A 12,114-nucleotide genomic window follows, 5' to 3' on the forward strand; every position below is an offset into this window, starting at 1 on the left:
CTTAATTATCTGTGTTTCGTTCTTAGCAAGGGATAATCATCTTTTTTTCATTTTTAGAAAGAGATTTTATCAAAGGTAAACAAATAATCGGGACAGATATCATAATAATAATAATAATAATAATTATAATATAAATGTGTATTACTAATGGCTTCATATTGGCTCGGATGTTTAATGAACAGCACAAGTGTCTTTATATAGTGATTGTATGAATATAAGTGATTGGGACGTCTAACGTCCCATGCAAATTTTGTGCGTATTAGTAGATGTCATGTTTGTTATATATCGTTTTCATAGGCAACGTTGCAACTTGCAAGCACATTAATTTGGTATTGTATGTGATGTCACGAGGGCGAATTACTTCTAGAACGTCTTATAAGTGTGTGAGCTTATAAGATTGTCTCACACACGAAGACCTTGTTATTATGTAATGAATTAAGGGAGACGGGAGGTTAAAGATGAGGTACTTAAAGGAAATTAAAAGAGTGAAGGGCGAGAAATGGTCACATGACCTGTTATTGCTAGTAAATTTTTGTATGGCTTGTTTTGAGAAGATAGAGTATAATGGTGAATTATTATGGGATTAACCAAAGTTGGGATTATTTGGAGAAGATAGGTGAAATGTGGGATTATTCTTGTTAATATTTCCTATAAACATATCACAAGTCTTTTTTTTTTTTTTTTTTTGAATCAAACCTCCGAACGAGGTTAAGAATTAACTATTAGATCATTCGAAGCAAAGGTTACAACAATCATCGGAAAGTCATTCGACCAAACTCGCCTACCTATGTGCCATGGAGCCAAACGAGCCAGCTCATTAGCCACCTTATTAAAGTCTCTCCTAACGAAAGACCACACAACAGAATTAAAAGAAACACTACAAGCTATAATATCGTCAATAATAAGATTAAAATTACTCCGACCCTGTGACCTTCGCTTCACTGTATCAATCAGACATTGGCAATCACTCTCCATTATTACATCTCGATGACCTCGTCTTATCGCCTCCTTTAGTCCCACTAGCAAAGCACGCTTCCGCATCTCTTGGGTCCGCCAACTCCCGCTTTTGCACAGTCATCCCCCACAACAACCCTCCCTCCTCATCACGGCATACACACCCCAACCCAACACCCACATTTTCCTGGACACTCGCATCGACATTGATTTTCACCTTCCCACTTCTCGGTTTAAGCCACCCATTCTGCCGCACTTCCCCACCACTCTGTCCCACGTTCCTCCTCCTTTCTCCTAGGCTGTCCTCCGTCATTTCCTCCCTCAACCCTTCGACTCTCCGTATAACCTTATCTATATCCAGAAACTGCTGCTCAAAAACCCACTTATTTCGTCGATCCCAGAGCACCCAACATCCCAACATTAATGTGCATACATCCGTAGACTGCAATTCCTTGACTATATCATAAAACCAGTCCCTCGCATTCGCAAAACCCCCCTCCATTACCCATCCAATCCCCAACCTATTCCACAAACCCCTCAAGCCGTTGCAGTCACGAACAAGATGGAGATGAGTCTCCACCTCCATATTACAAACCGGGCACCTTCCATCCGTACCTTGTATGCGCTTCATTATATTACTCTTCGTAGCAAGAGCTTCATTACAGAATTGCCAGATGAAGACCTTGACCCTAGGCAGCATTTTCATACCCCAAATCCTATTCCATACCCTTCTCTCCTCTGCCCTAGACGAAGACGAAGCCACATCAAAGCCATCCCCTGCGAGGAGTCGATACGCGGACCTTACAGAGTAGCAGCCGTCCTTCTCGAAATCCCAACACCAAGTATCCTGGGGCGCAAGTCACTAATGCGAATACCCAAAATACGCTCTTGTTCAAACGGTACAAAATATTTCCTAATCAAATGTGTATTCCAACCTTGTCCTCCATTATCGAACAACCGCAACAACCATATCCGGGTCAGCATCCCCTCTTGGCGAAATAACTCGCCTAGACTGTGTTCTCGGGATCCAAGGGTCCTTTATTTTCTCGATGTTACACAAATCAATCTTATAACCTCATTGAGTGTTAAACATTTGGTCTAGAATGAACCCGGACTGAATTCTTTTAGACCCGCTCCATAGTCCTTATTATTTGAAGTTACGGTTTTCGGTTTGGTCCGATTCAAGACCGATCATTTTAGGTCTGAATCAAATGAATCAAATATTTTATGCTAGAATCTCACTATAAACTCAATTATAATTATACCAATAATTCAAATACCTATTTTATTTGATTTGATGAATTTAAATTCAATAATCCTATAATAAATAGCAACAAATTGTACTTTTGATCCCTTTTAGTTAAAAACAGAAAGAAACGAATAGAGCAAGCGGCGGCTTGCAAATTAGGGCATCACATCTAGTATACATTACTTATTTAGACTCTCCACCTATCGCTCTTCGTCCTATCCTTCGAGAGGAAATTTTTGGGGTTGCTATTCCCCGTGTAATAGTTAATAACTAGTTTTCGGGGTTCGCCCCTCTATTGCACCAAAAAAAAAAAAAAAAAAAAAAAAGTTAAAAACAGGACCGAACCAAAAAATTCGGAATTGGTCCGATCCAGGACCAAAACTTGTAGGCCTGGTTTTCGGTCCGATAAATCTATTTTTTCGATTTTGCGCCGATCGGTTTGGAGCGGCCCAATTAAAAAAATCCGTTTTACTATAAATTTGTGTAACTAAAAACCCCTCACTCGGTTATTTTGCAAGAAAAAATGGAAGTAAATAGAAAGAAAATGGTAGAAAATAGCAATAAGAGGATTATACATCTGATGTACTACCTCCAGTTCTATAGTTTTTGAGCATTATAATAAAGTTTTTGAGTTTTGTTTTAAAGTTTTTGAGTTTCACTATGAAGTTTCTGAATTTATTCACTTAAATATTAAGCTCTAAAAAATTACAATAAAACTCAAAAATATTACATATAAATATAGTTAAATTTTAGTTTTGACGGAAAAAATATTAAAATCTAACATATAAACTTTAATATGCTCAAAAAAATACACATATCTTCAAAGAAAACAAATAAAGTTTGAGGTAATAAGCTCAAAAAAATATACTTATATGCTCAAAAAATAAAAAAGTTGGATGTAGTACATCCGATGTATGATCATTTTTCTCTAGAAAATAGAGTGGATTCTTACCCCCATAGTCCCATTCCACCCTATTAAGGCATTAATACCCGAAAACTAACAAGTTACAAGAAGCATGATAAAATGAGGGGTTGGCGAACAAAGGAATGATATCATAATTGTGGCAGTATAATCCATTTCTTCAATTCCTGAAATTGGTATGTGTGTTTTGATCTAATAATCTCTTCAATTATGCTATTGTTTATATGCTACCGGCCTACCCGTCCGTCTCAATCATTTGTTTACCTTTTATATTACATATTTATATGTGATATTTTAATCAAAGTTAAACAAATGATCGGGATGAAGATTTACATATTCATGGTTTTGGGATACAATGCACTTATCTATTGCTGTCTGAAAGTGTCATTCATATAAAAATGATTGCTGTAAATTTTGTGGTGGTAATGTTTGATGTATTCGATGTAATACTCAACCCAATTTTCATTTTGGTTCATACAGTAACAGTCTCTCTATGTAGCGAAACTAAGGAATCGTTTTGTTCGCCGTAGTAAGATAGAATTCCCGGGAAGATTAAATTCATATGAACTTGAAAATCACGTAATTGTATAAATGTTGTTTGGTTGAACGTGGGAACTTCAATTCATGTCGGTACTCTCACTTACCTAGGGATTGGAGTTCCATAATTTTAAAAGGCAATCAAACAACTCCGAAGATTATGTCTATGTATAACCGACCCCCTTCGGCCCTTACCCTGCAATTTGCGAGAGCCCTGGACACTTGGCAATAGAGCTGTACGGAATATTTAATTTCAGGTTATGTTGCTTACTTGCTGATTTTGATATTCCAGAATATGGAGTTGCCGGATGAATTGTTGATCCTAATTTTTGTATTATTACCCGTAAAATCCCTTTTGCGTTTCAAATGTGTCTGCAAACATTGGCTTACTCTCATTCAAAGCCCTCAATTCGTAAAGTACCACTGTCGCCTTCTGAAACCAGGAGGAGTGGTAAACTCTTGTGTTACCGCAAAGACCCCGTCACTGAAACTTATGTCATATCCATCGTTGATCGTCACACCCTTGAAAAACTTGAAGATCTAGAATGGCCCCCATTTTTGGAGGAAGAAGGTTTCGATGAAGATGTAGAATGGCCCCCTTTCGAGGTGGAAGAGGGTTATACCGGTCCTACAAGTTTTCTTAGGCGAATCAAAATATTTGGACCAGTTAATGGAATTTATTGCATATTCAGAAGTTTGATTGATAGGTGGGTTGGAACCTTGACTCTGTGGAACCCGGCAACTCGAGAGTATAAACACATTCACCCCCAAATCTCTTTTCCATTTCCAATGCATTTGTTGGGTTTTAAAGATTATGCTTTAATGCAATTTCATCAGCAAGAGCCTGTATGTTTGAACATCGGGTTTGGTTTTGATCATACAACTAATGACTATAAGGTGGTGGTGATCTGCCAATGGCATGATGAGGAAATGGGCGAGGATGTACGCTGGCATCTCAGGGTATATAACCATGCCTCGGATACTTGGAGAACTGTTTATTCTCTCAACCGCTTAGTCGATCCACATCCGTTATTTGAAGGTTCATTCCCCCCTTTTCCACAAATGAAATACGATCCGCCTATTTCTCACTGCCTGCTCAATGGAGTGTTTCACTGGGCTTGTTCTGTTGGGCTTGGTAATGATAGTTTCAATGCTGTCCTTGCATTTGACATGACTAGTGATGTTTTGCGATTAATGAAAGGACCACCTATCCCGTGTCATCTCGTAGTGTACTCGAGTGTATGGGTGCTCAAAGACACTATTGCTGCGATTATTTCTACATATGATCCTTTGAATGATTCTTTGAATGATCCTCTGAGAGATATTAAGGTATGGATGATGATGGAATATGGCGTAGATGATTCTTGGGTCATGCTTTTTAAATTTATTGGAGTTAGCAATTGGGCTCCTGTTGGGATCCCTTATGATGACCGGGTTTTCTTTGATGACGAGAGTGGTCATCTCATCTCGTCGGGCGTTGATGAAGATCATCAAGTTAAAGAACATGATGTCTATGGAATGACTTACCCAACGCATAACGGCATCCGTGGGACTCTTGGGATTTTGGATTACGTGGAGACCCTTACTACACTTAAGTCTTAACTAATTAAGCCAGTGTAGTCAGCTACCAGCCGCAGATCCTATCTTCATGTGATGTCATATCAGTGAGTGAGTCCTGTGTTAGACGGTCTTATATTACGAGATCAACGTAAACCTTTATGAATTCCTTATTTATTCATAGGGTTGATGATTGCATAGATATTGGGAATCTATCATTGGAGTTCTTTTATCTCATTCGCAAATCAGTTGAGGACAATGTTGCGACGTAGGTTTATGCAGCCTTTATTTTTTTCTTTTACTCTTTGTACTGGAACTCTTTCTTTTTCAATGAGTTAAGGATTTACTAACTCTCTAGTCTTGGTTTATGATTTATTAAGCCACGAATGACTCGGATCAACTGGTTTCAAAGTCAGAACCACTTGGTTTGCAATGGCCTCAACTGATTCAAAGTCGGAACCTCTCGGTTTTTGTTTTCACATAGAAAGTTCATCATTTACTGAAATTATTACACCATTATTTATCACTCTGTACTAGGCAGCTTATCAACTGATACTATTTCTCCATTACTTACTGTTTTACTGATATTATTATGCAGCTATTGTAATCAGAATGTTGGTGTCACATTGCTTTCCGCCCGTGAGACCCATTGCTGCGCAAGACGTAACCCGAGTTCCCAGACGATCAACACAGATTTGAACTTCCACCAGGTATAGTTGTTTAGGGTTAGGCGTCTTGCTTGCACACACGAGTACTATTGTCCGATTTAACTTGGCTTTCAATGGCCGTTTTGATAGCGTTTTCCTGGTAACTTCCTCCAGGGTTAAGACCTGGACATGGAATTCACATATAAAAACCATTGTTATAGGAGCGGAGCGTAAACATATTACTCGTAGTTTGCAAGATGCGTACCAGACTTCTTCATTATGGCGAGAATGTCAAATTCATTTTTCCAATGTAGCGACCTCGTGAAATACGCAGTTTGGTCCAACACGCTAGCTAGGCATGTACCATGTTTCGTCCACTCATGCGCCCAAATTATGGTATTCTGGTTTTGATTCTTCAAGTTCGGCCAGCTTTTGTCCAGCTGGGACTTTATTGGAGCAACCTAATGCAACGTAAGTCATATTAGAAGTTAGAACAGATTTAATAAACGTTGGCATCTTAGGGTATATAATCATGCCTCCGATACTTGGAGAACTGTTTATTTTCTCAACTGTTTTGACGATCCACATCCATTATTTGAAGGTTCATTTCCCCCTTTTCCACTGATGGAATATGACTCGCCTAATTCTGACTGCCTGCTCAATGGAGTGTTTCACTGGGCCTGCTATCTGCCGGATAGGGATGATGGTTCCTATTTTGTCCTGGCATTTGGCATGAATACTGATGTTCTGCGATTAGTGAAGGGACCACCACTCCCGACATATTTCAGACTGTATTGGAGTGTGTGGGTGCTCAAAGACACTATTGCAGCGGTAGTTTCGTGTCCTGTGACTGATGTTGAGGTATGGATGATGATGGAATATGGTGTCGAAAATTCTTGGGCCATTCTATACAAATTCCAATGGGTTGAGGGTAGGGCCGTAGGGCTCCCATGGGGATCCCTTACGATGATCGGATGTTTTTTGATGATTGGAATGGACAACTCCTCTCAGTTGGCATTGATAATCAAGTTCAAAAACATGATGTCTATGGAATGACTTGCCCAAGATTTAGGGGCATTCGTGGGGATTTTGGGATTTTGGACTACGTGGAAACCCTTACCACGCTCAAGCCAGTGTAGCCAGCTATCAGCCGCAGATCCTGTTATCATTTGATGTCATTTCTGTGAGTGGTGTGTGAAAAGGTCTTGTATAAGACAGTCGAATTTATGTGATCAACGTAAACCCTTGTGAATTCCTTATTTAGTTATCGGGTTAGTGAATTATTTTCAAACCATCTCAGGGACAAGTGAAGATGATTGCATAAATATTAAGAATGTGAGTATAACATTACAGCTTTTTAATCTCATATGAGGTATCATTGACAAATGTGGCAAGCCTGATGTTGTTTCACTTTTCAATTTTTGATAGAAAACTTCATTAGTCAGTTTAAAAAAGACTATTCTGGCGATGTTTGTTTGAATCCTTCAATCGATTTTATCAGTCCTTTTATGTTTTTTTTCCTACCCCACAACTTGCGGAAACTATTGAAGTAATGTTGTTGCTGCTGCACATGACCAATTCATCCAAGTTTAAGATCCTTAATTTTACCGGTGAAATTATACATATTCTTTGAAAGCATCATATATTCTTTTTAAAAAAAAAAGTCAAAGGAATTGGATTGAAATGAATAAGTCAAACCTTTCAATTAAAACGCGATTGCAGTTTTTCTTAGTTACAGGAGGGAGGGAGATATAGGCTTGCCGGGAAAAAGTTGGTTTACAGCCACGACACCATGAACTTGCGGTTTTGAATACTCCGTATCAAATTCTCATCATATTGGTATGGGATTATTTGTTAGAATATCTTGATTTTATGATCTTATGTGATTTAGATCTCAATTTTTTTTTTTTTTTTTTTTTGATGATTTTCTGAACATTAACATACCCTTCCCCTTCCTTGTATTTCATTATCTGTGCTTATGAAAGACCACTCACATGATGGGTAGTTATTAATTTAGTTTATCTTTTATTTCAGTGGTAGTTGCTATACTGTCCTGGCATTTGACATCCCAGACTGATGTTTTGCGATTAATGAAGGGACCACCAATCCCAACACATCCCAGACTGCATTGGAGTGTGTGGGTGCTCAAAGACACTATTGCAGCGGTTTCATGTGCTTCAGGTACTTTCGATAATCAAAATGATGTTGAGGTATGGATGATGATGGAGTATGGTGTCGAAAATTCTTGGGCCATTCTATATAGATTCCAAGGGGTTAATGGTTGGACACCCGTTGGGACCCCTTACAATGACCAGATCTTTTTTGATGATTGGAATGAACAACTCCTGTCGTTAGGCATTGATGAAGATCGTCAACTTCAAAAACATGATGTCTACGGAATGATTTACTCAACATTTCAAGGCCTTCGTGGGACTCTTGGGATTTTGGACTATGTTGAAACCCTTACCACACTCAAGTCAGTGTAGCCTGCTACTAGCCGCAGATCCTGTCTTCATTTGCAGTTCGTTAATCTCATTAGACCATTGACAAATATGGTAAGCCCGAGATTGCTTCACTTTTTAATTTTAATTATGAAACTTTTTAATTTGACAATTTTTGTTTCTCAATCCTTCTTTTGTTTAATTCTTTTTTATTGAATTGGTATGATAGACATGACCATTTCATCAATGATTTGTTCTCGTCAACCATTTTTGGAGGCAAGAAATCACTATTTCCTTACTTTGAATGAGTAAAGGATCCTTATCCCTTCAAAGAGTGTGAAAATAGCGAAAAAACGTTATTCAAGTTGTCATATTAAAGTTTAAGATCCTTGATTTTACCCGTGAAATTATACATATTCTTTGAAAGCATCATATCTTCTTTATAAAAAGCCATGGAAACGGCTGAAATGAAAAAGTAAAACCCCATCAATCAAAGTTACAAATTATCATAATTACAGTAGAGCGAAAGATTATGCTAGCTGGAAAAAAGTCGGGTTACAGCCATGACACCATGAACTCGCGGTTTTGAATACTCGTACTATTTCTCTTCATATTGGTATGTGATTATTATTTGTTAAAATATCTTAATTTTATGATTGTATATTTGTATGTGATTTAGATGGCAAAGTATTCTTTCATTTTTTTATGATTTCTGAACATTGACATACCCATGTTTTAATTATACCCTTCCCTTTCCTTGAGTTTCGTTATCTGTTTGACATCTCTTCCAGTATTGCTTATGAAAGACTTCTCACATGATTTGTGGTTATTAATTTAGTTTATCTATTCTTTTTGCCTTAGTGTGAAACGGTCTCTTAGGATACTTGCTGAGGAAGGTTTTGGGGATTTTGAATTTGTGAGACAATTTATTTTGTGTCTATTACAATTATCTCAAGCTTGTGGGTGTTATAGACCAATATGCTAGACATGGAGTTGCCGGAAGAATTGGTGATCCAAATTTTGGTACAATTACCGGTAAAATCTCTTTTGCGTTTCAAATGTGTTTGCAAACATTGGCGTTCTGTCATTCAAAACCCTCAATTTGTGGACGACCACCGTCATCTTTCCGAAACTAGGAGGAGCAGTAAACTCCTTTGTTACCGCAAAGATCCAACTACCAAAACTCATGTCATATCTGTCCTTGATAGTCACACCCTTGAAAAACAAGAAGATCTTGAATGGCCGCCATTTTTTGAGGAAGAAGGTGTTGATGAAGATGTAGAGGAAAACGGTGGTGTTGGTCCTAAAAGTTTTCTTAGGCGGATCAAAATATTTGGACCGATTAATGGAATTTATTGCATATACAGAAGTTTGGTTGATAAGTGGGTTGGCACCTTGACACTGTGGAACCCGGCAACTAGAGAGTACAAACACATTTACCCTCAAATTTCCTTTCCTTTTCCAATGCATTTTTCGGGTTTCAAAGATTATTCTTTAATGCAATATCACGAGCAACAACCTAAAAGTTTGAACATTGGATTTGGTTTTGATCATGCAACTAGTGACTATAAGGTGGTTGTTATCTGCCAATGGGAAGATGGGTATACGGGCTTTGATCGACGTTGGCATCTCAGGGTGTATAATCATGCCTCCAATACTTGGATAACTGTTTGTTTTCTCAACTGCCATGACAATCCGCATCCATTATTTGAAGGTGCATTCCCCCCTTTTCCGCTAATGGAATGCGACCCGCCTATTTCTCATTGCCTGCTCAATGGAGTCTTTCACTGGGCTTGCTCTCTGCGGCATAGGGATGATGGTTGCTATTTTGTCCTGGCATTTGACACGAGTACTGATGTTTTGCGATTAATGAAGGGACCACCACTCCGGACACATCTCAGACTGTATTGGAGTGTGTGGGTGCTCAAAGACACTATTGCAGCCGTTTCGTGTGCTGTGGGTACTTTTGATGGGAATGATGTTGAAGTTTGGATGATGACGGAATATGGTGTCGAAAATTCTTGGGTCAAACTATATAGATTCCAAGGGGTCAATGGTTGGGCTCCTGTTGGGACCCCTTACGATGACCGGATTTTTTTTGATGATTGGAAGGGACAACTCCTCTCAGTTGGCGTTGATAAACATCGTCATATTCGTCATGTTCAAAATCATGATATCTATGGAATGACTGACTTAACATTTGAAGGCATTCGTGGGACTCTTGGGATTTTGGACTATGTCGAAACCTTTACCACGCTCAAGCGAGTCAAGTCAGTGTAGCAGGCTTCCAGCTGCAAATTTCTACCTTCATGTTATGTAATTCCTGTAACTAGTCTTGTACGAGACGATTTTATGTAAGACAGTCTTATAGTGAGAGTGGCATGTATATTGAGAGTGGTGTGTGTATACTCTATTTTTTTTTTAACTTTGCCCTGATGTTCTCAAATCTTATGTCTGACTTGCTACAATTTCTCTTCTGCATGCATTGCTCAATTTTTCTTCCGATCGAGTAACTTCAATTTTTATCAATGGCTATATTGCAATTTGCAAACACAAAGTTCAGTGTTTACTGTACTGACTTTTGATAAACAGAATATTCAGTTCATGTAAACTGTGGAATTTATTGATACAGGATAAAGGCCAAAGAGAATTTATCATTTAATCGCTAATCGCGTCATCAACATAAATACGTAAACATATAGACTGATCTTCGACATAGAGTTCACATAGAAATATTACTCCGATTAAAACATAAATAAACATGTCAGTTTGCCGAGTAGTTTAAATTTTAAAGCATGCTATTAGTTTCGCACGGGTAAGATTTCATGATATCTAGAAATTGTAATAAAGTAGCTCATAAGTTAGCTAGAAGAGCGGTTAATATGTAAGACGTTCTTGCTTACCAATTGCCGGAAAAAAAAAAAGATTTCTATCTAGAATGTCAAATTCATTCTTCCAATGAAGATCCGTCTTAAAGTATGTTGGCCGATCCAAATGGATTTTTGGAGCATGGACTTGGACGTACGATCCTGTATCGTTGTCGCAAATTATTGGGCTCGAACTGGGATTAACATAAGTTTGGAGGCCTAGATTGGACCAAAATCATGCAGCTAAAGGAGGGTTTTGGTGTGGGTATCAATCATCTGTGTTTCGTTCTTAGCAAGGATAATCATCTTTTTTTCATTTTTAGAAAGAGATTTAATCAAAGGTAAACAAATAATCGGGACAGATATCATAATAATAATAATTATAAATATAATATAAATGTGTATTACTAATGGCTTTATATTGGCTCGGATGTTTAATGATCAGCACAAGCGTCTTTATATAATGATTGTATGCATATAAGTGATTGGGACGTCTAACGTCCCATGCAAATTTTGTGCGTATTAGTAGACGTCATGTTTGTTATATATCATTTTCATAGGCAACGTTGCAAGCACACTAATTTGATATTGTGTGTGATGTCACGATTTATCGTTAGGGGGACGAATTACTTCTAGAACGTCTTATAAGTCTGTGAGCTTGTAAGATTGTCTCACACACGACTCCCTAGGATGACAGAACATGAACATAGGTTCTTCGGCTGGTAGCTTGTTACGTACACGGGCTTGAGTTGCGTAGCACTAGTGTAGTACGGAGATGAGATCATGGTGTCATGGCCGTAACCTAACCTTTTTTCCGGCAAGCCTAACCTCCTTCACTTCAAAGTAGGAGGCTTCAATCCAAAGATGAATTACCTCTTTTTAGCATTAAATGAATTACCTTTTATAAAAATAATATGACCGTCTTATTTCAGGTGGCTCA

At 38.2% G+C, this 12,114-nt stretch overlaps 2 protein-coding genes across 3 annotated transcripts in view; one reads left to right on the forward strand and one right to left on the reverse strand.

Annotated features, from left to right (window-relative positions):
* Positions 1 to 3,116: 3,116 nt before the first annotated feature.
* On the forward strand, positions 3,117 to 10,861 carry LOC141586180 (F-box/kelch-repeat protein At3g23880-like). Of its 2 annotated transcripts, XM_074407325.1 has the most exons (5): positions 3,136 to 3,301; positions 3,955 to 5,934; positions 6,418 to 6,555; positions 7,884 to 8,421; positions 9,169 to 10,861. In XM_074407325.1, the coding sequence occupies exon 5, from the start codon at positions 9,286 to 9,288 to the stop codon at positions 10,585 to 10,587; it is 1,302 nt and encodes a 433-aa protein (XP_074263426.1). In that variant the 5' UTR covers positions 3,136 to 3,301; positions 3,955 to 5,934; positions 6,418 to 6,555; positions 7,884 to 8,421; positions 9,169 to 9,285; the 3' UTR covers positions 10,588 to 10,861. The 2 variants fall into 2 exon arrangements, with proteins under 2 accessions (XP_074263427.1, XP_074263426.1); XM_074407326.1 differs by lacking the exons at positions 6,418 to 6,555; positions 7,884 to 8,421; positions 9,169 to 10,861 and having other exon boundaries at positions 3,117 to 3,301; positions 3,955 to 5,569.
* Positions 5,687 to 12,114, reverse strand: part of LOC141586182 (ribonuclease 1-like) — an 84,443-nt gene continuing 78,015 nt past the window's right edge. The window contains exons 2-3 of the mRNA XM_074407328.1: positions 6,132 to 6,327; positions 5,687 to 6,049 (exon numbers count right to left, since the gene is read on the reverse strand). Coding sequence (XP_074263429.1) covers positions 5,946 to 6,049; positions 6,132 to 6,327 — 300 coding nt within the window. The 3' untranslated portion in view covers positions 5,687 to 5,945. The remainder of the gene's footprint in view (positions 6,050 to 6,131; positions 6,328 to 12,114) is intronic.

Source organism: Silene latifolia, chromosome 6 (assembly GCF_048544455.1).
Source record: "Silene latifolia isolate original U9 population chromosome 6, ASM4854445v1, whole genome shotgun sequence".
NCBI lineage: Eukaryota > Viridiplantae > Streptophyta > Magnoliopsida > Caryophyllales > Caryophyllaceae > Silene > Silene latifolia.

Excerpts from the sequence above, each read along its gene's own strand:
- LOC141586180 (XM_074407325.1), top strand. The coding sequence starts at position 9,286 with ATGCTAGACATGGAGTTGCCGGAAGAATTGGTGATCCAAATTTTGGTA.